This window comes from Halteromyces radiatus (assembly GCF_025201355.1).
Source record: "Halteromyces radiatus strain CBS 162.75 chromosome Unknown BX664scaffold_4, whole genome shotgun sequence".
In the NCBI taxonomy this organism is placed as follows: domain Eukaryota; kingdom Fungi; phylum Mucoromycota; class Mucoromycetes; order Mucorales; family Cunninghamellaceae; genus Halteromyces; species Halteromyces radiatus.
This window is the reverse complement of record NW_026251690.1, coordinates 124,478-150,330: the sequence shown is the minus strand read 5'-3', so window position 1 is coordinate 150,330 and position 25,853 is coordinate 124,478. Positions and strand designations below refer to the sequence as shown.

General features: G+C 33.2%; 7 protein-coding genes across 7 annotated transcripts; 4 read left to right on the top strand and 3 right to left on the bottom strand.

Annotated features, from left to right (window-relative positions):
• Positions 1–71: 71 nt before the first annotated feature.
• Positions 72–2,015, top strand: BX664DRAFT_358347 (ribosome biogenesis protein Nop53/GLTSCR2). The gene is made up of 6 exons (XM_051548031.1): positions 72–285; positions 345–409; positions 473–718; positions 793–857; positions 926–1,528; positions 1,591–2,015. Exons 1-6 carry the CDS (start codon positions 125–127, stop codon positions 1,780–1,782), a joined length of 1,332 nt encoding a protein of 443 aa, XP_051399531.1. The 5' UTR covers positions 72–124; the 3' UTR covers positions 1,783–2,015.
• Positions 2,016–2,159: 144 nt separating this feature from the next.
• Positions 2,160–4,944, bottom strand: BX664DRAFT_385306 (uncharacterized protein). Its single transcript, XM_051549243.1, has 9 exons — positions 4,811–4,944; positions 4,616–4,735; positions 4,388–4,466; positions 4,177–4,315; positions 3,850–4,111; positions 3,653–3,781; positions 2,950–3,579; positions 2,837–2,884; positions 2,160–2,771 (listed from the first exon to the last, which is right to left on the bottom strand). The coding sequence occupies exons 1-9, from the start codon at positions 4,837–4,839 to the stop codon at positions 2,408–2,410; spliced, it is 1,800 nt and encodes a 599-aa protein (XP_051399530.1). The 5' UTR covers positions 4,840–4,944; the 3' UTR covers positions 2,160–2,407.
• Positions 4,945–5,216: 272 nt separating this feature from the next.
• Positions 5,217–6,517, bottom strand: BX664DRAFT_365166 (uncharacterized protein; the record flags this gene model as incomplete). Its single annotated transcript, XM_051548453.1, has 5 exons — positions 5,217–5,416; positions 5,489–5,632; positions 5,690–6,040; positions 6,062–6,238; positions 6,310–6,517. The coding sequence occupies 5 exons, from the start codon at positions 6,515–6,517 to the stop codon at positions 5,217–5,219; spliced, it is 1,080 nt and encodes a 359-aa protein (XP_051399529.1).
• Positions 6,518–7,509: 992 nt separating this feature from the next.
• Positions 7,510–9,335, top strand: BX664DRAFT_331121 (uncharacterized protein). The gene is made up of 11 exons (XM_051545078.1): positions 7,510–7,737; positions 7,799–7,882; positions 7,950–8,041; positions 8,113–8,208; positions 8,289–8,362; positions 8,427–8,513; positions 8,597–8,676; positions 8,729–8,846; positions 8,918–9,000; positions 9,061–9,123; positions 9,201–9,335. The coding sequence occupies exons 1-11, from the start codon at positions 7,659–7,661 to the stop codon at positions 9,239–9,241; spliced, it is 897 nt and encodes a 298-aa protein (XP_051399528.1). The 5' UTR covers positions 7,510–7,658; the 3' UTR covers positions 9,242–9,335.
• Positions 9,336–9,429: 94 nt separating this feature from the next.
• BX664DRAFT_358344 (NRDE-2, necessary for RNA interference-domain-containing protein) lies at positions 9,430–14,885 on the top strand. Its single transcript, XM_051548030.1, has 24 exons — positions 9,430–9,476; positions 9,611–9,710; positions 9,791–10,020; positions 10,142–10,176; positions 10,240–10,349; positions 10,471–10,568; positions 10,652–10,701; positions 10,803–11,061; positions 11,117–11,328; positions 11,408–11,622; positions 11,720–11,788; positions 11,875–12,032; positions 12,108–12,147; positions 12,216–12,278; positions 12,350–12,424; positions 12,537–12,963; positions 13,023–13,115; positions 13,206–13,308; positions 13,400–13,568; positions 13,639–13,688; positions 13,769–14,184; positions 14,273–14,386; positions 14,466–14,584; positions 14,688–14,885. Exons 1-24 carry the CDS (start codon positions 9,474–9,476, stop codon positions 14,825–14,827), a joined length of 3,348 nt encoding a protein of 1,115 aa, XP_051399527.1. The 5' UTR covers positions 9,430–9,473; the 3' UTR covers positions 14,828–14,885.
• Positions 14,886–15,665: 780 nt separating this feature from the next.
• Positions 15,666–17,692, bottom strand: BX664DRAFT_331111 (Dbl homology domain-containing protein). The gene is made up of 6 exons (XM_051545077.1): positions 17,419–17,692; positions 17,113–17,362; positions 16,960–17,011; positions 16,759–16,863; positions 16,487–16,686; positions 15,666–16,420 (listed from the first exon to the last, which is right to left on the bottom strand). Exons 1-6 carry the CDS (start codon positions 17,615–17,617, stop codon positions 15,820–15,822), a joined length of 1,407 nt encoding a protein of 468 aa, XP_051399526.1. The 5' UTR covers positions 17,618–17,692; the 3' UTR covers positions 15,666–15,819.
• Positions 17,693–19,749: 2,057 nt separating this feature from the next.
• Positions 19,750–25,569, top strand: BX664DRAFT_331108 (chitin synthase-domain-containing protein). The gene is made up of 4 exons (XM_051545076.1): positions 19,750–21,644; positions 21,722–21,815; positions 21,903–24,448; positions 24,529–25,569. Exons 1-4 carry the CDS (start codon positions 20,097–20,099, stop codon positions 25,345–25,347), a joined length of 5,007 nt encoding a protein of 1,668 aa, XP_051399525.1. The 5' UTR covers positions 19,750–20,096; the 3' UTR covers positions 25,348–25,569.
• The last annotated feature ends 284 nt before the right edge of the window (positions 25,570–25,853 follow it).

Here is a 25,853-nt window from a genome sequence, read left to right as displayed (position 1 = left end):
GGGTGGGTGGCTTTTGATTTTTTTTGACGACCCGACTTTCCCTTTTTTTTCACTTTCCTTTTTTTTTTTTTAGTCCTTCTTTTTTATCGATATCCTTGTTTTTTTATTATTATTATTATTAACAATGTCAGGAAAACCTGAAGATGTATTAGAAACAACACCAACAACGGAAAAACCCAAGAAATCACAACCTAGTCGTAAAGGCAAAAAAGCATGGCGCAAAAATGTTGATGTTGAAGAATTAGAAAGTGGTCTTGAATCACTTCGATCTGAAGAACGTGTGCGGTAAAATAAAAAGATAAAGGAAAGATTCTATTGCATACTTACTTTTTTTTTTATCTTAGTGGTACGATCGATGACTTGCCTGAAGAAGAACACTTTACTATTGATTTGGGTGGTGATGAAAAAGGTATGATATAAAAGGAAAAATAAAAAGGTTTTTATGAATGTTAGTTAACTTATCTTTTTATAGTGAAGGATATGATCAGATCAACTAGCAAACCCTTACGTGTGGATCAAATCTTGGCTCAACGATCCGCTGTACCTGCTCTTGGAGGTCGTCATGTCCATAATCTCTCTGAACCTGTATATGGTGAACTATCTAAACATCAAGAAAAGAAGGTCAACCAACTTGCTAAACGAAAACTCAAAGAAGCACCCAAACCAAAGACCAAAAAGAAGGCTAAAGTATCATATGATATGTGGAATGATGAAGAAGGTAAATATTTATATATTTATATATATATATATATATGGTGGTATGTTTTTTACTAATTTATACCATGTGAATAGAAACCGACAAAATAACTATGGACAACAATGATTATCTTGAACCTACAAAACCTAGCAAAGTCAAGGTAAAAAAAACATTTAAAGGAAAAAGAAAAGAGAATGAATTCATACTTATCATTCATTTTGTATTTAGGCACCAGTAACAATGGCCAGGATACCTAAAGTGATGCAACACAAACCAGCTGTTACGGTTCCTCATGCAGGTGCATCTTACAACCCTACTGAAGAAGATCATAAAGCATTATTAAAAAAGGCCGCGGATGTGGAAATCGCCAAGTATAAGGAAGAAAAGAAATTGGATCAAATCTTATCGTATCGTAAGGAATTGGAAGAACTTCCTCATGAATTACAACACTTGGAAGACGGGAATGAAGAAGAAGAAGATAAAACAAGTGATACAGAAGAAGATATAGTCGAAAACAAGAAAAAAAAGAAGGTTGAACGCAAGACAACATCACAACGACACAAGGAAGCTCGCACCAAGGCAGCTCAACGAGTTTACGATTTGAAACAACAAGAAAAGAAGGTCCGGCAAGAAATCGAACGATTAGAAATCACTCAAAAAGAATTGGAAGAACGTACCAAGCTTATTGACAAGTTGGCCAAGAACCGTGTTGAAACCAAAGAAAGAAAGGAACGAGAAGGAATGAATCGTATTGGTCAATTCCATGTGCAAGATATGAGTATGGAAGTTCAATTGGAAGATGAACTAAGTGAAACGTTACGTCAACTCAAGGTAAGTCAAGTCATAAAAAAAAAATTAGGATAGATATATTGATTTTTTTTTTATATATATAGCCTGAAGGTAGTATTTTCAAGGATCGATTTGTCAGTCTTCAACAACGAAATATCATTGAACCAAGATCACCCTTCAAGACACCCAAGAGAAAATATGCCCTCAAGGTATATGAAAGAAGATCTTACAAGACCTTTGATGCCACCGAAAGGAAAAAAGCTCAATATAAGCAAATCATGCAAAAGAAAAAATAATGAACTGTATTTAGATTATTTTACATCCATCATCACATTTTTTTTTATTATTATTCATTGTTATTATTAGTTTACCATGCATTCAACATTTTCTCCTCCCTTTTTTTTATCTTCATTCTATGTATTGTTTTTTTTCTTACACTCTATTCTATACAATCCACTCAATAAAACTATCATCCTTATTACTACTACCCAAAAAAAAAAGAGAGAATGTTATGATAAGGAAGGAACTTGAAAAGGACAATGTGAAAAATTGTATGAAGTAATTGTCATCATCATTTGGATAAAACTACAGTACACTACTAAAGCTGAATCATCATCAATTTGACAAAGAGACATTACACTGCCTTTTATGGAAATTTTGATCTTTTGACTTCAAAAAAAAAAAAAAAAAAAGGAATGGCTATTATCATCATTTCCCAGGCATAACCTGTCCGTATTCGGAAAAACTCACATATACAAACATAGTAGTAATGCATCATAGACAGTTTTGTAAGAAAATAAAAAAATAAGAATAAAGAGTTTTTATATAATATACTACAAGTAACAAAAAAAAAAAAAGATCATCATCAGACAATCAATAGTAAGAAAGATCAAAAAATAATCAACCATCATTCATCTATTTCTAAAAGAAAGGGCCACTTTGTTGTTGTTGACCAAAAGCAGGTTGTTGTTGCTGGAAACCATTGTTGAATCCTGTGACTTGAGGTTGTTGGAATCCTGTGATTTGAGGTTGCAATTGTTGATTCTGTTGTTGTATTTTTTGTTCGGCCATCATTTCTAGCAAACTTTTATTATTATTATTCGTAGTAGCAGCTGTTGACGTGTTTCCTGTACCGAAAGGATTGCGACTAGGTTGTTGACCAAAGGATTGAGAAAAGGAAGAAGAGGAGGAAGTGTCATTATTATTATTATTATTGTTATTGTTTCCATTGGTATTTCCAGTTTGTTTGATTTCCGGTCGGAGAGTACTTGCATACCCTGTACCACTATAAAAGGAAAAATATAATATAATCCATCCATTTCTTTTCTATTATTATTCGGTCATACTTACAAAGGAATTCGAAGATTACCAGTATTACCAAATGTATCCATTCCATCTCTAACAGTTAATAAATGAAGTTGTTGATAAGTATACTAAAAATCTTCAAACCAATCATCACTTACTCTCTATTTCCAAGCAATGAGTTCAATTTGGCATATCGAGGATCTTCTGGTTTAGATATAGTAGGACTACTAGTAGTTAATTGTTGATTAACAGATTGTGATGTGGGTGTGCCAAATGAAGTTGTACTAGATTGACCAAAATTGGGAGTTGCATTGGAAAAGCCCGTTTGCTGAGGTTGTATACTTGGCTGTTGTAATGGACTTTGAGATTGCTGTCCAAAAGGATTGGTACCTGTCATAGAACTTGTTTGAAAAGCAGGCATACCGGTAAATTGAGTTTGTTGTGGTTGAGCCATGAATTGATTCGTCTGAAAAGGCGCCATTCCTGTATATTGAGGTTGCTGTTGTTGTAGTTGAGGCATACCAGTCATTTGTGCTTGAAGTGATTGAGGCATACCAGTCATCTGTGCTTGAAGGGTTTGAGGGAATCCTTGTTGTTGTTGTTGTTGTTGTTGATATGGGTTACCAAAAGCAGATTGTTGATTGAACATTGGTTGTTGAGCAGTGATTGGATCAGTAAATGAATATCCAGTCATACCAGTATTTTGAGGCCATTGTTGTTGTTGTTGTTGTTGAGTATATGGATTAGCTGAAGAAGAAAAGATTTGATTTTGAGGAAATCCTTGGAAACTATTTTTTTTTTTAAAAAAAAAAAAAAAAGAATAAAATTAATCCCACATATCATAATGAATCAAGTTATTACCCTTGAGTATCATTGCCAATACTAAATAAATTTTGTTCATTTTCTCGTTCCAATTTAGCACGTTGTTTTTGTTCCTTTTCCTTTGCTTCTTGTTCACTAAGTTGTAAAGCTTTTGCCAAATCTTCATCACTATATTATCAAAAAAAAAAAAATGAATATATTTTCTAATTTTCTTTACTTTCCCTCTATTATCTTACCCTTGATTTCGTTTTTTCGCTTCTTCTTGTGCCAGTCGTTTACTTTCTTCAATAGCTTTTCTTAAATCGCCATCTTCATCCAAATAACCAGGTCTTTCATACATATTTTCACCATTTGCATGTCGACCGTCCAAAATAGTTTCGTTCATGTAATCACCTACTGCAGACATACGGTCTCGCATTTGTGTTCGTTTATGACGTTCTTCCTTGAGTCTTGCGTCATCTAGTAATAAACTTGTGATATCTTTTGCTTTTTGTCGGACTAAGTAAAAAAAAAAAAATTGGATAAGTATGATAAAGTAATTCATATAATAAAGATTATATTACCATTAGATCCCACATCTTTTCCACTATCATCAATATGTTGAAATTCTTTCAATGTTTTCACTACGTAGAGATTTTCTTTGGCATATAAAACGACATTTTCAGAACCAACATGAATACAATAGTCTAGTAAAAGTAATGCCTAGTAAAAAAAAAAAATAGTGAATATGCCATTACTATTTACTATTTACTATGTATGCGAATTAATTTGTACCTTGAATACATGACGCCAGTTTTTCCCTTTGTCGTTCAATCGTCTATCCACCATATCCATGACCTCCACAAAGTCTTGTCTAAAAAAAGAAAAAAAGAAGAAAAAGGAAATATGATACCATTAATGAATAAAAATAATAAACTAGTTTGTTGTATATAAGTTTCTTTTTTTTTTTCCGTGGATGTTCCGCAAAGAAAGGTAGCACAGATGTATATTATTTTTACTTACTGATTATAAGTTGCTTGAGCAATTTCGTTCATCAAAGTACCACTTGGACCCCAGGCATCATTGGAAGTAGCTTCTCGTACTTTGATTTGGACATCTGAAAACCCTTTTGCATAGTTTTTACTATATAATAAAAAGTTAGATGATATATATTAGTCTACTTTAATATATTGGAATTATTTCAATCTGTGCACTTACATACTACGTACAACACCTTTACCACTCATGTTAATATATTGTGAGTATGTGTTGATAAGATAATATAGAAATAAATATAAAAAATAAAAAAAAAAGAGAGAGAGATTCAAAAACCTAAATATATATATATATATAAAAAGGAAAAGAAAGAGAAAGAGAAAAAAAAAAAAAAGAAGCCAAGGAAAAAAAAAAGATTGAACTGAACTGAAACTAGGTCTTTCCATTTTTGGATACCGCTTAATGGGGATTTTGAATAATGATTATAAGAATATTATTTTTTATTATTATTATTATATTGAAAGAAGGAAGAAATAAAAAAAAAATATATACTACATTAAAAGAAAAAAAAAAAAAAAAAAGAGGAATCTATATTGTCTAAAAAGTAGTAAGAATATTTTTAAAATATTCAAACATCAATATCAAAATTAGTGATTTGAGATAAATAAGCAGAAGAAGATAATTCTAAAAGATAAATATCTTCAAATACATTCTTTCCATCATAACCTCCCAATATATATAATCTAGAATCATGTAAAACTGCTGTATGATAACCACGAGGTGATGGTGCACCACCATAAATCTTTCTTGATTCCCAACTCATTGTTACTAATAAATATATATATATATAGTCAGTCAAACAAATCTAATATTAAATGAAAAAAAAAAAAATAAATTTACCAAGATTCAATAATAAAACATCATTTGAATATCTATTGCCATCATGTCCACCAATGACAAATATATAAGATCCAATTTGTGTTGCAGTATGAGCTAATCTAGGTATTGCACGATCTACATCTACTTGACTCCATTTATTTGCCACTAACATAAATATAATAGATTAATAATAAATCATAAATAATAATAATAATATTTTACCTAGATCCAATACAAATACATCACTAAAACATTCATGACCATCACTACCTCCAAAAACGATCAATTTATCCTTGACCAAATTACTTGTATGATATCCTCTTGCAATAGGAGCCGTACCCGAAGGTTCCATTTGTGACCATACCGGACGACTTGGGTCTGCCAAATCTAAACAATGTACATCAGCCAAAGCACGAGCACCATCTCCACCACCAACAACAATGATATTGCTATTCCATGAACATGTAGTATGAGCTCGTCGAGGAGAAGGTGGTATACCTTCAGTGTTTGGTTTTGTCCAAGTAAATGTTTCTATCCAAAAAATAAATAAATAAATTTCCCTATTCTTTCTTTCTTTTTTTTTTTTTTATTTACCAGTATTCAACACATAAAGATTGTTAAAATAATTGGGTCCATCACCACCACCAAAAACATAAAGAAATGGGACACGTCTTCCATTACCCACATCATGTTCTACAGTTGTACAAGAATGTGCACGACAAGGTGGAGGAATATCGCCAGTAGTCCTTGGTTTAGACCATGTCAATGTATCTATTTAATTTTGATAAAAATAAAATAAATTATCAAAAAATTATCCTATTTCACATCAATATCATACTTACCCATATCCAGAATATATAATGTATTAAAACAAGCCTTAATATCACAACCACCGAATACATATAAATGTTCACCAATCAAATTAGAAGTATGAGCTCGTAAAGGACGAGAAGGACCACGACCAAAAGATATAGCTCTTGACCAATACATTCCAGCAGCAGGAGCAGGAGGTACATTTGGACTAGTACTAAGTTCTATCGCAGCTGCCATATGATCTGATAAATGTAACTGTCGTCGACTGGATCGTACACCATGATGATGATGTTGTTGCTGTTGTTGTTGCTGTTGTTGCTGTTGTTGTTGTTGTTGTAAGGCTGTGGATGATGATGTATGACGAAGGTTAGTATGACTAGGACGTCTTTTTGATGATGCTTGTGATGCTGATCCTGATCTATTACGATCATGTCCCGAAGATCCGCTTGTTAGTGGTGATACATTTTGACTGGCTATAGCTAATAAAATCATATTTTTTTTTTAGAAAAAAAAAAAAACATTAAAATTTGACGGAAAAAAAAAGAGGTATAATGAGTATACATATATAAATATATATATCTAGTTATCAAATGTCCAGTATATAAAAAGACTTTTTATCCTTTCTACATTTTATTCACCAAACTTACAAGTAGTTTGTCCAGAAATTGTACTATCCGAGTTGACTGATAAGCCTGTGTTTGTAAAGTTGTGATTACTGCGAATATGACTATGTTTTGAAGATGGTGATGATGCTACATATGTCTGAGTAGTTTCAGGTTGTCCTAGTTTCAACTCGTCTCCATTAGCAATGTCGGTAAAACCTTCATCTTGAGTCATATCGGGAGGAAGTGTAGGTGATTCCGGTGCACATTCAACTGAAGAACTATAAAAGTTATCATCAAACGTCAAAAATAATAAAAGTTTGGTTAGTTTCAATATATTTTACAATAATTATAAAACGAATACCATTAATGTATTATTATTATTATTATTAATATTATTAATACTATTATTATTATTATTATTATTATTATTATTTATGTGTCTAACCTTTCGTCAAAAGTCGATGTCTGGAGGTTTGTTCGATTGCTGTTGGTACCGCGAGACATGGACGATTTATGAACATCAGGGAAGGATAAAAGCGATTGAGAACGGTCTGTCATATAAAAAACAACAGGGTATAACTATAATAAAGAGAAGCAAAAAAATAGAAAGAAAATAAGAGAGAGTGCGAGGAAAAAAATGAAAAAAAAAGTGCGAAAATTTGTTCAAAATACTTGACTGGACTGCCTCGATTGATACTCCGCTTCGAATATGTTATTTGAAATGTAAAAGCTGCCTCCCTTTTTCTTTTTCTTTCATATACTATTAAAAAGTGATGGATCAACAAAAGGAAGCTCCTCAATTATTGTTAAGAATCAAACGTAAAAGGACTGAAGAACCCTTGGATGCTTTGCGTAAGTAAATTATTATCTATACTTCTTTCTCTTATACTTTTTATACGATTAATCTCCATAGTGGTACAACATCAAGACTTACCTGATGTCAAGAATGATAAACGTTTACGAAAGAATAGTTTGACAAACAATTCAACTCTTAAAGGTAAAAGTAACAATCACAAAAAAAAAAAAAAAAAAACAACTAACTTTTACTCTGCCTCAAATATTAGTATCTGCAATGGCTTTACCTAGGATCTTTCGTTTGGCTGAGACTGTAGAAGAAGATAGTTTTAAGAATATCAAGGAAGCAAAGAAACTGAAGGTATACCTATTTTTAATTATTATAATCATTAATGAATAAAACTGATTTATCTGTTGTGTATTTTTTTGTAGGAACGTATTAGTCGACGTTCATTCCTTGGAAATCAACAAAATGTAAACACTGAAGACATTGAAGCAAAACGCGATAAGAAAACACAAACTTTACAAGTATGTACTCAACATATATATATATATATATATATTTCTTTGTATTCTTACATATCATATTTTTTTTCATTCTTTTTTAGAACAACGCAAAGCAAGCCAGATACCGAGTGATTAATCAGAATAGATCAAAATCAGACAAGAATATACCACCTGTGTATGTATACAACATCCCTCCTGAGATGTATTCATCCTTTTGATTTTATATTCTTTTTTTACAGTGTTCAAAGCTCATCAGAAAAAGCAGCCGAAGATTTATTCCAAATGTATGAAGCTGTGAAAGATGAAAAACGTGAACCTGGACCAAAGTATGAACATTTAGAAAAGAGATTATATTGAAATAGATAATTTGTTTTCATCTATTAATTATTTATTTTATTATTGTTACTAGATTATTCGTAGATGATGAAGAAGAAAACCCCGATGATATTATGTGCAATTTTATTCCAATGGTGAAGGAATACCTCACTTGTAAGTGAAAAACAGTAATAACTGAAAAAAAAACTGATAGGACTTCTTTTAGTGAATGACAGGACGGAAGAAGAACCTGAAGAGGATGATTATGTGTATGATGTGTATTACTGTGATAAATCAACTGATCTTACTGCTACTGGTATTGCTGGACCTAACGTTGGCTCTCTGTAAGTATAAATTATATTAGAGAGAAAAAAGAACGATTTTAAATATATATATGTAATTTTTTTTTTTTTAGGGTATGGTTCGATCAAGACACTGAATACTTGAACGATGACACTGACAGTGAAGTTGGGGATATTGAAGATGAAGATTCCAATGGTAAGATAGTAAAAACCTTCAAAACAGACAATTTCTTATACTAATTCCTTATTTGTATAGCTGAAGATTTTTATCAAAATGATTACCCTGATGAAGAAGATAGTGATGAAGATTATGAAGAACGTAAGCCAATCAATTCAAATGAAAGAATATGATGAATGTACACTAAGATTTGATTTTATATATATATATATAACTAGAATATGGATATGAAGAATCCAGCGACATTGATTATTACTAGTTTATATATTACCCCTATTATAATCCATATCATCTTTTACTGTATAATTTTACATATTTTGCATTTAATAAAAATAAAACTATTTCAATCCAAACGTTTTACTCTCGTCTCTTCGGAGATGGAAATCAATTTCTTTGTACAAAGGATAATCGATTCTTGATTCTTGCCTTTTTTTTTTTTTTTTTTTTCGTTTAACATATTCTTGTATTCATTGATTATATTCTCCAACAACATGGTAATTAGAAAAGATACAATTGATTATCTAAATACATAATAAGCCTTCAAACTAAGTAATTTACTTTATACCACTAACATATTGTTCTCTTTTTTTTTTTTTTTAAAAAAAAAAAAAATCGTTATATACGATAGGGATCTCCAAGCATACCTCCTCCGCCTTCATTCAAGACCGCGCCTGATATCTTTAAAGAAATACCAACACCTTCGTTTGCAAGTGCTCCACAATTAGAAGGTAATTCGACAAAGAATAGTTTTATTAACAAAAAAATATCATAACGATTTACCTTTTTTTATTTTTATTTTGTTGATTAGATTTGAATGAAACTGACAAGAAGCAGGCATCACATCGAGAAAAAGAAACAAAAAATCGTAGTAGTAGTAGTCCTCGACGCGATCGATCACAATCACCTTCTTATCGACGACGACAAAAACAACGTCATTCTCGTAAACGTTCGCGATCCCCATCACCATCTCGTCACCATCGATCCAAGTCCCAGCGTTCTCGATCTCAGTCTCCTAGGAAACGAAAGCGATCAAAAGAAGTAAGAAACGTTTCACTGTTGGATATAAATACTGAATGCTTATTATTTTTTCCTCTCTCTCTCTCTCCTTTTTTTTTTTCTTTTCTTTTTTTTTTCTTTTTTTCTTTTTTTTTTTTTTTAGAGATCTTCAAGACGCTCACCATCTCCACCACCGTAGTAAGTTGAAAAAGACGTGTTTATATGCATTTCCATATACTTATCCTTATACGTTGAAAATAGTGACAAGTTGGAATCTGGTTTGGCTTTTTACATTGACAAAAGAGGTGATCCTGAGACTCTCAAATATGGTCCCAATTTGTATACCACTCCTATTTATCATCGTTCTGGACGTAAGTGATTTCACCAAAAAAGAACAAAAAAATGCCTGTGACTCTTGATCCTCGATGAAATGTTATTAATATTATCTTCCATTCTTTCTTTTAACTTACAAACATACTTCTCAATATCAAGGGGGAAGAGTGATTGGACTGTCGCAGTCAAGTGTGATTGACCCTGAAAGTGCCAAAGCTGGAAAATCTCTCGACATTATCCAAAAAACAAAATCATCGGTAAGAAATCATTCATCAAAGTATGTATTAGAAGGAAACATGAAACTCACTTTTGTTCATTTTTACTTTTTGGGGGCGTATAGAAACAATTATTACCTCGGATTGGACGTGATGTGAATTGGCCAAGTGATAGGTAAAGCAATATCAACTCGTAGGAATTCAACTTGCGTACATCTCGTATGGTACTTATCTCGCATATATATATATATATATATATATATTCTTTCTGAGTAGGCAGTTAGTTCGACCGAAAACCGAAGTAGATGACAATATATTTTCTAGTCAATTTGATTTTGTGGATATGGCTGATATGGACGAAATGGATGGTATAGCTCGTGATGATGAGACGCATCAATTTGTTTCTAGTGGATTAGACTATCGTACTATTGAAGGGAAGTCAGATACGACAAGACAGGATATAAACCAAGATATAGGAACATTTGATAATTACGTGCGAAACAAAACAGTGCAATACAACAATGAATTATCACAGGTACAGAGCAAATCAATTATTATTTATTGATATGCTCACTTAATTCCTTTTGTAGGATCCAACGAATGTGAAGAACTGGCTTGCATATATCGACTTTCAGGATGAAATTGCAAGTGGACGTGGTATGGAAATGAAAAACCAATCAAGGACAAATAAAAACTCGATGAATGTCATCAAGCTCTGTATTTTTGATCAGGCGCTGGAACACAATCCTGAAGATGAAGATTTATGGCTTGCTTATTTACGATGTGGTGAAGATGTTTGGGAGTAAGTAGATGGGGATCATTCTTTATTGTTGAACTTACCTCTATGTCTTCCATTATCATCATTATTATTATTTCTATAGTACGGTGACAAAATTACAAAAATGGGACAAGGCTCTTGCACGAAATCCAAATTCTATTCGATTATGGGCAGATTATATCAACCTACGACAAACCAGTTTTATAAGTTACTCATTCGATGATTGTGTCAAGGTATTTGAAGACTGTTTACACACTCTTCATATGGTGTCGAGGAAACTCCAGCTAGAGAACAAAAACGAGCAAGATCATTTGGAAGGTAATAATATGAATTATTCATATAGTGGGTGGGACTATAGAGAAAGTTGTAACTGTCTAATCAATTAATTATTAATTTTCTGATTACGATCTTGTAGAACTCGAAAATATCGAATCTTTGATGGTTTATGTAGTATTGCGTTTATGTCTTTTTATGAAACAAGCAGGTAAAAAAAAAAAAAAAAGGTTCAATAGGCGTTATACATGGACATAATGGGATATTCACTATCATCAATTTCACTAATAAATATAGGATATCAAGAAAGAGCATTTGCTTCCATTCAAGCCCTGGTAGAGTTCTGTCTATTCCAACCGTTGTTTTATCAAATGTCTTCATCAATATCACTTTCAAGAATGATAGCTGATTTTGCCGATTTCTGGGATAGCGAAGTACCAAGATTTGGAGAACCGGTAAACTAGAAAAAAAAAAGAAGAGAAAAAGAATGATTTCATCTCACTTTTCTTTTTAATTTTTCGTCTACATAGGAAGCAAAAGGATGGCATATATATTACGAAAAAAGGCAAAGTAAGTAGAAGCATACGAAATGAATATTTATATATATATTGAAATTCCTTCTATTTTCTTGGATTTAGATGGGGAGGAAATACCAACTGTAACACCTAAGCATTCTGAGAATGACCACATGCAACATGATAGTAAGTAATGATAAAAAGCTTAAAGGAGTTCACACCGTTCGTATAACTTTTTTTTTCTATTGTCTTAATAGTCGAAACCATTGAAGATTGGCTCCAGCAAGAAAAGCAACAAGAAAAAAGGCATGTACTACCTAGACGAATGGAAGGTAAAAAAAAAAAAAAAAAAAAAAAAAAAAAAAAAAAAAAAAAAAAAAAAAAAAAAAAAAAAAAAAAGGTATGATTGATTCGGTATGAGCCTAATTATTTTGTACTCTATAGATACTGAACAAATATCTATCGATGATGATCCCTTTCGGATGGTATTATCAGAGGATGTTACAAATATCTTATTCAACATTACAACTGAAGCAGCACGAAAAAGTCTTATTTATAGCATCTTCGTTTTTCTTGGTCTTCCTTATTCACCACCTGGTGTCGGTACCAACACTCATTTTAGTACGGATACTTTTACTCGCAATGATCTATACCTTGAAGGGTACTGGCCGTCTGTCGAAAAACAGCAACATCAGATATGCTATGTAGATGGTGTACCTATGAAGGAAAAGCAACAAAGTCAGCAAACTCCATTCTCCATGCCAGTCTCTTATCCTGTGAATGTTGAAGAATTGTTCGCAAGGCATGATCAATGGTTCCACTGTCTTGGCAAGCAATACTTGACAAACGAAGAAGAAATCAAGTTTACAAGGTACGAAGTATGATTGATGTATAGTATGCTTATTAATCTGATATTATTTCTTTTTGTAGATATGCTTTTGAACAGTTACTGAATATAGAGAAAAATGATTCTCATCTCGCAATGTGTTACCTCTCGTTTGAATCTAGTTATGGATATAAAGCGTAAATGACAACAACAAAAAAGAAAAGAATAGGATATAGAAAGAATATGAAACTCATGCATCGTTTTTCAATATATCCATATATGTGTAGTGGACGCAAATTGGCAAAACGGCTTTTGAACGATCAACGAACGAATATCAAATTATGGAATGCCTATGCTCAAATGGAAAAAAGCCATGATCGACCGGAAGAAGTAAGTCTAGTGACTCGGATGATAAAAGAGAAAGGATATACATTAATGATCATGTAATATTGGCTTTATATTTCAAATGTTAAATTTTTAGGCGCGCAAAGTATACCAATTGGCTCTTACAGCAGCAAAAGATTTTTCTCCAAATGAACGTCGAAATATACCACTACTGTATCGAATGTATGCACAAATGGAATTGGAATACAATCGACCTGAAGAAGCATTGAATATCATTTTCTCTTTAGCAACTGGTGATCAATATGGTAAATCAATAACGAAAATGAAACTAGTTTTATGAATATTCAATTCTTTATTTTCATTATAATTTATTAGTTGAGAACAGTGATCGTCCTACGAAATCACGTCTTCTCCAGGCAAAAGAGGTAAGTGTCAAAAGGATATGTGAAAGATATAAGTATGTGACGAATATAAGGGGTCCTCATCATCAATTTCATATCAATAGTACTTTAAACAAGAGAGTAACATGACTAGGCAGCACTTGACTGAAACGGATAATGCAACTACAACGGCAATGGCATATGAGTCATTGGTTTGTTATGGATTATTTGTTTATCTTGTGGATAGTATAGATTCAGCTGTACAAGTGTACGAAGATCTTTTGGACTATCTTCGGCAACATCATATCGAACGTGGATTTTTCAGTGAAAAGGTATGGGTAGCTTATGTGGAACTATTACATCGACATTCAACGAAAAGAAAAGAAAATGGATATCGACCAGGGTTATTACGGCAAGCATGTTCCAGTGGATTAGAGCTGTTTCCTAATAACACGATACTTTTGGGATTGTTTATGTGGAATGAATCAAGAACATGGATATATAATCGAGTACAGGACTTTTTTACAAGAAATCTGGAAAGGTAAGAGAGAGATGACCAAAAAAAAAAAAAAAAAAATGGATGATTAGTTGCATTCATCTTTTAATATCTTCTTGTTTTGATACAATAGGGATCCGAATATTATTCTGTGGTTGGGATATACATTTGTCCATTTACATAGGCAGCAACCTTATGATGTTAATCTGATAAGAACTATTTTTGAAGAAGCTGTTGAACATCCAAGGTAAAAGAAGGAAAAAAAAGGCCGTTTACAATAGAGGAAAAAAAAAAGGAAAACTGACAGTATGATGTTTCATTTATAGGACCAGAGCATCCATTCTTTTATGGAAGCTTTATATTGAACATGAATTACGATTGGGAAATATGGATAAGGCCAAAACATTGTTGTATCGGTCTGTTCGTGCTTGTCCATGGTCCAAAGGTAAAAACAGAGAGAGAAAAAAAGGAAAGAAATTGAATGACATGGAGAAATTTATTCTATTTTATTTTTGTTTTGTTTTGTTTTATTCCTTGGACAAACATAGATTTATTTTTATATGGATTACAACATTTCAATCGAACGATGACTAATCAAGATCTATTAGATTGGACAAGCTTGATGATGGAAAAAGATATTCGAACAAGGTGGATGATTGATCAAGAAACATTATTTGAATTAGAGTAGTTGTTTTATTTATTGTATTTAGCTTAGATAAGCAAAATAAAATGAATTATAGTTTTCTTAGGATACTCTTTTATTTTATTTTGTTTTGGTATGGTTCAAATTCCTTATTTCCTTTCATCATTACTGGAGATGATTTAAAGTTTTGGATGACAAACATATTGACAAAAAGAAGTTACATTAGATATGGTTTGTTCATTGTGTTACTATTTTTTTAAATGTTTAATATAATTGATTCTTACATTCTCAAAAGAGGGACGTTTTTATAACTTGTGTAATACATACTTATGATTTCCAGTTTTTTTTTTGAGTTTTTATATTTTAATTAAGTTTATGATATTTTATCATCTAGTCAATCGAGACATCAAGAAAAAAAAAAAAAAAAAGAGCGGAAGATATCAAGGCACTGTAAGATTGAACTCGAAGCACGGAAAAACATGAAACAACACCGCATAAGTGATCCGTTGCCTGATATGGAAGGAAGCTTATTTTCTTGTTGGTAATGACTCTTGGGGGAGCCATCATTTTCCGAGGGACAACGTTAGCCTTTACCATCTTTGGTTTTCCACTCCACAACTGTTAACTTTGTATCACCTCAGATAGCAATGGGGAGGGACGGATCGTCTGTTTTCCAAATCGATCTGATCGCATCAAAATAACAAAATTTTTTTCAAAGTATATAATAGATAGTATAATGATTTTTATTTCAAATAAAGATTATCTAAAGTGAAAAAAAAAAAAAAAATGGGGCTGAAAGTAGGGTATAAAAATAACAGTAGGAAAAAAAATCACAAAAAAGGAAAAAAGGAATCTGTACAAAATAATAAATACTAACACTACTACTACTACTACTACTACTACTACTACTACTACTACTACTACTACTACTACTACTACTACTACTACTACTACTACTACTACTACTACTACCATTATAAATGAATGAATGAATGAATGAAATGAATGATGAATAAAATAACCAAGTTGTCCAGCAATTAATTATTGTTGTTTGCTTGTAACCATCTAATATGTTGCATGACCTTTTTCAAAGTATCTACCCAAAGTTTTTGTTCTTCCAATGATTGAGTGCGAATGATATGTCGACGTTTCGTTGGTGCACCACTAGTAGCAGAAGAAGCGTTTTGAGAGTTGTTAGGCATGATATCCATCGAGTTTTCTGAAGTGATGAGTTCAAAACCATATGCAGGTGATGGTGGTACGATTGTGTTATCCGCGGATGTCTTTTTCGAGGAGCGGAAAGAAGATAATACCGAACGCTTCACTTCTACCATCTTGGCACATACTGCGGGTGATAATACACGAAGATCACAATGAATCAAATCCACATCACCTTTGTATTGTAATGTCATTTGTTGCTGTTGTTTTTTGTTGCTATTATCCTTTTTGCAAAAAATAAGTTGATCATTATAAAGTATATAGGTGCGTACATCGGCTACTGAAGTCAAATCATCCAAATCTACTTTGATCATCCGGGATTTCAATAATAATCGTCGCGTTGGAGTTACTTGTACAGGACAATTGTTAATAGTACGATAAGCTTCCAGTACCTGAAAATGAGTTTGAGCATCCACCATTCTAATTTTTTTTTAAAAAAAAAATTATTGAGATTTATATGAAATGAATCACCATGAACTTTTTTACCTTTCTTGTAATTCAGACATAAGATGTTTGAAGGAAAGTGAGACTGAAGTCAAGGCTTCAAAATCAATATGTGAAGGATCGCTGAACTGTAACAAAAGACCGAGTGCTTGAGTATAGGCTTGTATCCGGAAAATGGGTAAACGTAAGTAATATAAGAGATCATGAGTAGGTTGATCAGTAGTACCAGTATGATGATGACTCTATAAAGAAGACAAAAAAGAAAAAGTTAGTTTATCATTCCATTTTCATCCCGTGAGAAAAATTTTGCGGACCTCTAATGATTTGTTGAATTGAGTAAAAGAGTATAATTTACTAATAGTCATCATGATATTGGAATAATTGGAAAAGTAGATATGATACACATCAAGCATGGAACGCTATAAAATCATCATCATCATCATAATATATATAAAAAAAATGTCGATGTCAATAAAGAAATGGGAATATCATGTGATTTTTGATAGATGACTTACAAGATTGGCAAACAGATTAGCAACAAGTTGTGTGGGTCCCCAAATCTTCAGTCTAACGTGATAAAAAAAAAAGAGTAACACATAAACAAACCACTGGATCTTTTTTTTTTTTTTTTTTTTTTTTTTTTTTTTTTTTTTTTTTTTTTTTTTTACCTTTCATTCAAATTTCGTAAAAACTGGCGATGAATAGAAATCAAATCTTGATAAACAAAAAGCGGCTTTGCTGATGGTTTATCGATTTTATGATGAATAGGATCATCCAACCATTGTGAGATAAAATGAATATAATGTTGTTGGAAATGTGTCAAATCGTGAATATAGTCGATTTCAGATTGATAAAGGTCTTGAAGAACTTTATGTTTGTTGGCGACATTTCTAGCTATCATAGCCACTGATTCTTTGTCTATATTGAGAAGAAATTTAATGATCTTTTTTTTTTTCTAAAAAAAAAAAAATTACCGGGACAATCTAATTCTTGACCATAAATATCATATAAATCATCAATGATAGCTAAATCATCCATTAACTGTTCGTTCAAAAGAGATAAACCAAGTGGATCCTCCATATAAGAATGTGATGATAGCGTATGTTCGGATGTTCCATTACTGATGGTACTTGTGGTATAACTGCTGCCTTTACTATCGAGATGTGATACCATATTACTGATGTTGATGAATGATCGACCTAAAAATGGCAAGAGGAAGATAAAAGAAGAAGAAGAAAAAAAAAAAAAGGAAAGAAGGAAAGAAAGGAAGGATTGGTTCTTTTTTTTTTTTTTTTTTATTTTATATAACCGCCCTGAGGCGAAGGAAGATGATGGACCCAAAAAAGGATTTTAAACGGGTAAAATTTTTTGTTTCCCCGATCTTCTTGGGAACATTCGCACAAGTAGAGATAAACCCTTTCAAGCTCTGATCGTTACTTAGGTAAGAAGAAGAATACAATCCAAAGCCTTTTTTTTTTGTATTACAATTCTGAATAAAGTTCTTTTAATCTTCAAGGAATAAAGAACTTCTTTCAGATAATGAATGATTGCTTATGGTAACACGGGATTAAACTTTTTGACTTTGCAATCCCCTTCTGATCCTATTTGGGAAATGATATAAAGAAACAGGGGATTGATGAACCCTTTTTCTTAAGTAGCAGTAGCACAACTGACCTTGCTGATATAATGTGAAAAAAAAGTGGGAAAGAAATGATTCTCTAAGTTTGTTTTTTTTTTTCGTTGCTTATTAAAAAATGATCACCAGTTTTTCCTTGATGGCTAGTCAATTCCAATACACGTCTTTTTTTTTTTTTTTTTTTTTTTTTACCGTGGTAAAGGAGTGTCCTTTTCATTTAATTTGTTTTTGATCAATCTTCCTTTATTAGAGTGACAAAAATCCGCGCATCCGGACCGAAAGACTGTATGATGTAAGCCGTCATACATTGAAGTGAAAGTATTACACATTATTGCCATCATCATGATTATTATTGATATTGGTATGATGGTATGATAGATGACTACTATAGTATATCACAATTCATCTAATGACACGATTGCCTCTAATGACAACGTTGTGATTTTTCTTTTAACATTGTTTATTACTTCATCATCTCTCAGTAATTTTTTTAACATTGTTTGTTACTTCATTATCTCTCAATCAATACAGCATTTCTTTTTTGTCGTGATTGCATTTATAGTTTTATTTTTTTTTTTACTATGGATGCAACACCTAGATAATAAACCAATCACAAATTAACAATCAGTGGAGCAGGATTTACATTTGTTATTCCCCACCATAATATACGCATCGAAACTGATACGAAAAAAAAAAAAAAAATGAAAAAGTTTCAGGAGATTGAGTTATTGTATATGATCTACCAATGCTATATATTATGATGCATAGATAATACATGAACGCTATTTGTTTATATTTTTAAATGTTTGCATTTTGTTTTCGAGGGGTTCTCTGAGCTACTAAAAGAGAAATAAAGGGGACAAAAAAAAAAAAAAAACAAAAATAAAGGATGTTCAAGGGGGGGAAGTACTTGATTTACGTTCTTTTTTAATGGGTAAGGAGACTACAAAACGTATAGGCAAATATACCAAAGAGAAAGATTTTCCTCTTTTCCTCTTTCTTTCTTTCTTTTTTTTTTTTTATATAGCTTTTATCTTGTACTGAATATCATTTTTCCTTCCATCTGTATATACTTGAACACATAAACCATATTTTCTTTTTTTTTTCACTATATCATAATCTATCTTTTTTTTCTTTTTTGTAGCAAATCAAATCCAAAAAAAAAAAAAATAACAGACAAACGACTTTATGCCTTTGTAAGCTGAGATCTTAAATCAAGGGCAATTCTCCAAGTAAAAAGACAAAGTAGTAACTAATATTCATCCTCTTATTATCATATTAAATAGATGACTACCATTCAAGATTTAACTCAATTATCAGACATATCGCCTGATCATATTGCCGAGACTCTTCGACAACGCTACTTGGAAGATCACTTCTACACTAGTATAGGAGATACGGCTTTAATATCATTTAATCCAGTTTTAGATCAGGATATCAGTAATGATTATCTGGTAGCATATAAAGATCCTCAATCTAAACAAAAAGATCCTCATCTGTATCAATTGGTAAATCATGCTTACCATCATATGCGTAGAACAAGTTTAAATCAATCCATTTTATTTTGGTAAGTATTGTCAGCGGCTATTAAAAAAAATCAGGATTTCTTGTGATAAAAGAAGCTTGACCTCCCTTTTTTTTTTTTTTTTTCTTCTTCGTCTTCTTTTTTTTTTTCTTTCTCCTTGTACGTGTTCATTCAATCTTGTTAGTGGAGAAGCTGCTAGTGGCAAATCACAACAATTTCAACATGCTGTGGCTCATTGTGTTGCTTTAGGATCAAATAAAAAGCAAACGAAACTACAACAACATCTCCAATATGCTCAAATACTAATCAATCTTTGGACTTCAGCAAAATCAACTGTACATGATAACGCTTCACGTTGCTTTCAATATATTGAACTTTATTATTCTGAAAGGGGTCGCGTTATAGGTGCTCAACATTTACCCTATTTTTTGGACAAATCAAGGATTACACAAGCTCCTCAAGATGAACGCAACTTTCATATCTTTTATGCAATGTTGGCTGCTCCTTTGGAAGAAAAACAACGACTGGCATTATCTGGTGATGGTTCAAATATGATGTATTTGGCTCATACTTCTACTTTGCGTGCTGCTTCTATTGATGATACTCAACTCTATCAAAATGCTCAACAAGCTTTCAAGATTTTAGGGTTCTCTCGTCCTATGATTGTCCAAATCTTTCAGATATTAGCCGCCATTCTTCACCTAGGAAATCTTATTTTCTGTCAAGACCCTGTCAATGCTCAAGATGCTGCTGTTGTCAAGAATATGGATACTCTCACCATTATAGCCGATTTGTTGGGTGTGGATTCAAAATCTCTCTTGAACACATTGACCTACAAAAGCAAACTCATTAAACGCGATATTACTACTTTATTCTTGGATCCTATCATGGCTTCAAAACAACGCGATGATTTAGCTCAATCCTTATATGTGGTGGTCTTTTCTTGGATGGTCGAACATATCAATACAAAGTTATCGAAACAACAAAAAACAGCTCATAGTTGGATCGCTCTTTTGGATGGTTGGGGACCCAATATTCGACTCTCTCAATCAGCAACCTTGGATGATCTCACTGTGAATTTCGTCAATGAAGCTTTACATCAATCTATGTTAGTTAATATTTTTGAGCGCGATATGAAAGATTATCAAGATCAAGGATTAACTTTACCAGCAAGTCATCAAATGGAAAAATCGACCAACAACAACGCTGTCATGGATGCCTTTCATCACCCTTCAAAAGGAATCTTCTCTATATTGAATACTCAAGCTGGTCGTGTACAACAACGGTCCAAAGATGATGTAGTGATGGATCATTTTATTAGTGCTAACAAAAGTAACGACACTGGTGTTCAATTCAAAAAGGCGAATCATGCAAACTCATTCACTATTCAACATTATTGGGGGCCTGTCAATTATGATCCATCTGGTTTTACCGAACGAAATGAAGATTACCTTTGTAGCGACTTTGTGACCTTATTCCGAGGAAATGCATACAATACTCCAACAACCAATGGGCTCTTGGCGACTGTATTTAGTGAATCTAGTATTGGCGATGATGCAACCAATAACAACCGCGTTCACATTACTCAGCGTGGTGTTTTACCTCAACATCGTACACCTATCATGACTGGTGGCCCACCAACCTTGTCATCACCTTCTTCTCCCACCTGGGATCACGTACCAACAATGGGTGATCAACTACTACTGGGTGTTCAACAACTTCAGCAAGTACTTCAATCAACAGTTCCTTGGTTTGTTTTGTGTATGCGACCTAATGATATGATGTTGGCTTATTCCTGTGATGCCCGGAAACTAACTAGTCAAACTATTGCATTCAAGTTATCAGCTTTAGCCCAACGCCTCCAAGTTTATTACAATACGGTTTTTTCTTTACAAGACTTTTGGGATCGGTATTGTGTTTCTCTTCCAATTACTACTGGTGCTCCTATTGATAATACTTTGGCTCTACGAGATCGTTGTATTTCCATCTTTCAGTCATTACAATGGAATGAATCTAAAGTAGGCGTTGGTCGCGAAAAGGTAAGAAAAATAGTATGTCTATTTTAAAATGAGAAGTTTTCTTACTTTTTTTCTTTTTTTTTTTTTTTTTTTTTTAGATTTACTTATCAAATCAAGCTTTTTGTATTTTGGAGTACGACTTGCGTGGATTGGAAAAAGCTGAATCTAAGAAGAATAAATCTTCTCCAACTGGTAATAATACAAAAAAAAAAAAAAAAAAAAAAAAGAGAGACAAACAACTAAACAAGTATCTTATTTTATATTTTGTTATGTATATAGGTTTGTCACCAATGCTTCGGCGGGATAATTATGATGGTTATTCCTTTAATGAAGATCAATATTCCTCTGCAGTATCTGAAGATGCATATGATATGGATGACAACAGTTCCCCGCAGAATTATGTGTCCGATATACATTCTACACCAATGATGATGATGATGATGGATGAAAAACAACAACGTCAACAACATCAACAACAACATAAAAGTCCCAATGGTGGTTTAGCTGATATTATACCGGAAGATGAAGATGTCCATCGAATGACTAGTGCTCGACGTAAATGGCTGATCCTAGTGTGGTTACTAACGTGGTGGGTGCCTTCTCCCTTTTTGAACTGGTGTGGTGGCATGAAGCGAAAGGATATTCGGTTGGCTTGGCGTGAAAAGGTGACTCTATGTATTCTCATATTTCTGATGTCTGCTTCAATGGTGGTATTCATTATCTTTTTCGGTCCATTGATTTGTCCTCATCAAGATGTCTTCTCCTCTAATGAACTACAAGGCAAATCTGACAAGGATAGTGCATATGTGGCTATACGTGGCGAAGTATTTGATCTTACCAAATTTGCTCCTCATCATTGGGCATCAGAAGTTATTCCTGAAGACGCTATTTTTGATTATGCTGGCAAGGATGCTACCAATCTTTTTCCACTTCAAGTATCTGCTCTATGTGATGGGACGGATGGTCATGTCTCTGAAGAAGTGGTGTTGGATTTCCAAGTCAATTTGACAGACAAGAATGCTGCTTATCATGATTTCCGTTACTTTACAAATGATTATCGCCCTGATTGGTATTTTGAACAGCTGGTGTATATGCGAAAAAATTATCGACTTGGTTTTATGGGATATGAACCACGCGACATCCTACGACAAGCAACAAACGTGGTGAATGTAGGTGACATTTCAACTCATCGACAATGGGCTATTCTTCATGGTGATGTCTATGATCTGACTTACTATCTTATGGGCGGTCGTGTTCCTCGTGCGCCAAAAGGACAACCTCTGAGTGGGAACATCAATCTCAACTTTATGGACAATGGTATTGTGGAACTCTTTCGACAATTGGCGGGCACAGATATCTCAAAACATTTTGACGCACTTCCCATCGATGAAGCGCTTCGCAGTCGTCAACTAGTCTGTCTACGCAATTTATTTTTTGTAGGCAAGGTCGATACCCGGCGATCCTTCCAATGTCAATTCTCTGAATACTTTTTACTCATTGTCACTGGATTCCTTTGTGCGGTGATTCTCTTCAAATTTTTGGCAGCTCTTCAGTTAGGAACTCAACGTGAACCTGAAGAATATGACAAGTTTATTGTATGTCAAGTCCCATGCTATACAGAAAGCGAAGAATCATTACGGAAAACAATTGATTCCATTGCTGTTTTACGGTATGATGATAAGCGCAAATTGATTTTACTAGTCTGTGATGGTATGCTTATTGGTAGTGGAAATGATCGACCGACGCCTCGTATTGTTTTGGATATTTTAGGTGTAGATCCTAATGTCGATCCTGAACCTCTTTCCTTTTTCTCGCTAGGTGAAGGTGCAAAACAACACAATATGGGAAAGATCTACTCTGGACTGTATGAATGTGCTGGTCATGTGGTGCCTTATTTGGTGGTAGTCAAAGTAGGTGGTCCTGGTGAGCGACAGAAACCTGGTAATCGAGGCAAACGTGATTCTCAAATGGTGCTTTTACGATTTTTGAACAAGGTACATTTTGAATCTGCCATGGCTCCTATGGAATTGGAAATGTATCATCAAATCAAGAACGTTATTGGTGTGAATCCTAGCTTTTATGAATTTGTGCTCATGGTGGATGCTGATACTGAAGTTCTTCCTGACTCGTTAAATCGGATGGTTTCCTGTTTTGTACACGATTCAAAGATTGTGGGACTATGTGGGGAAACAAAACTGGCAAATGAAAAGGATAGCTGGGTGACGATGATTCAGGTGTATGAATACTATATCTCTCATTTCTTGGCCAAGGCATTTGAATCTTTGTTTGGATCGGTGACTTGTCTTCCCGGATGTTTTTGTATGTATCGTGTGCGATCGCCAGCTAAACAACAACCTTTACTGATCAGCAATCAAGTGATTCAAGATTACTCTGAAAATCGGGTCAATACTCTTCATCAAAAGAATCTGTTACATTTAGGTGAAGATCGGTATTTGACTACTTTGATTCTCAAGCATTTTCCTACATACAAGACGAAGTTTACGGCGGACGCGGGCTGTCTTACGAATGCTCCTGATCGATGGAGTATATTGTTATCTCAACGTCGGCGATGGATCAATTCGACTATTCACAACCTGGGTGAATTGATGTTTTTACCTCAACTTTGTGGTTTCTGTTGTTTTTCAATGCGATTTGTTGTTATCTTGGATCTTCTCAGTACACTTACCATGCCTGCTATCGTATGTTATTTGATTTATCTGATTTACCGCTTGGTCACAGACGCCAATCAAGTACCCATGATCTCTATCATTACTCTTGGTGGTGTCTATGGGTTACAAGCAATCATCTTTATTCTACGTCGAAAGGTAAGCATATATAAAATATATATATATTTACAGGTCAGACTAAATGGTTTTTCTTTTTTTTTTTTTTTTTTTTTTTTAAGTGGGAACATATTGGATGGATGATTGTTTATATTCTAGCTATTCCACTCTTTTCATTCTTTATGCCGATCTACTCCTTTTGGCATTTTGATGACTTTTCTTGGGGAAATACTCGTGTAGTGGTTGGTGAAGGTGGACAAAAAAAAGCAATGCCAGCAGATGAAGGTCGATTTGATCCAAGAAGTATCCCTCTCAAGAAATGGAAAGATCATGAAAATGAAATTTGGGAAACTAATTCGGTGGAAACCAAAATTACTGATATCACAGCAACCTCAAGACGATCTCAACAATTACAACAACAGCAACAACAACAGATGATGGCAGCCATGTCTAGTGGGATTGCAAGTGGGATATATTCAATGGCGCCACCTCCTTCTCATCAACTTCAATCGGATACAAACAGTATGTTACGTTATTCTCAAAGTCAACAATTCTTCCGCCCATCTTCCATTTTACCTGGTAATGTTTCCGTCTATAGTGAACCGCACCAAAGTATGATGATGTATCCAACAACAACGGCACCTCTCGTGGCTCACAATACAGCATTTTATCCATCTTCACCAATGATGAACAATCCAAGTCAATTCAGCTACCAACAGCAACCGCCTTATCCTCATCAACAGCATCAACCATTAACAGCAATGGATATCCCTGACGAAGATATACAACGTGAAGTGCAAAGGATTACTACTACAGCAGATTTGACAACCATGACGAAGAAACAAGTTAGGGAAGAACTTGGCCGTCACTTTGGAATGGACATGACTCCAAGGAAAGATTTTATCAACCATTGTATAGAGGAGGCTCTTCGTTGTGTCTAATCAGTTACATACTTGTTTGTTTATCATCTCCTTTTTTTCTTTTGGTAGTATTAGTTTATTCTAGATTAGTCTTATTTTTATCTTTTGTGTATTCATCTCTTATATCATCTTTTTAATAAAACAAATAAATACATTTTTTTTTCTATACAAGAAAATCATCTGTAGTTTTATTATTCATGAGCAACTTGGTATGGTGTTTTCTTTCTGAATTTTGAGAACAACCAAAAAAAAAAAAAAAAAAAAAAAAAAATCCTCTTCACTTGTGAAAATGGATACAGTCAAATATAATCTTTTAGAAGGATGGAGATATCCATTCATCGATTTACAACGAAACTGAAGTCATGTATACTGCATATGCATTGATAAAGTAAATAGATTCATAGAAACACATTTGTGTCACATAAATAGGGATGTGTACAAGATCAAATAAACAATAACAGAGATGTCAAACAAAATAATAATAATAATAAAAAAAAGAGTTGTTTATTTCCAAAAAAAAAAATAGA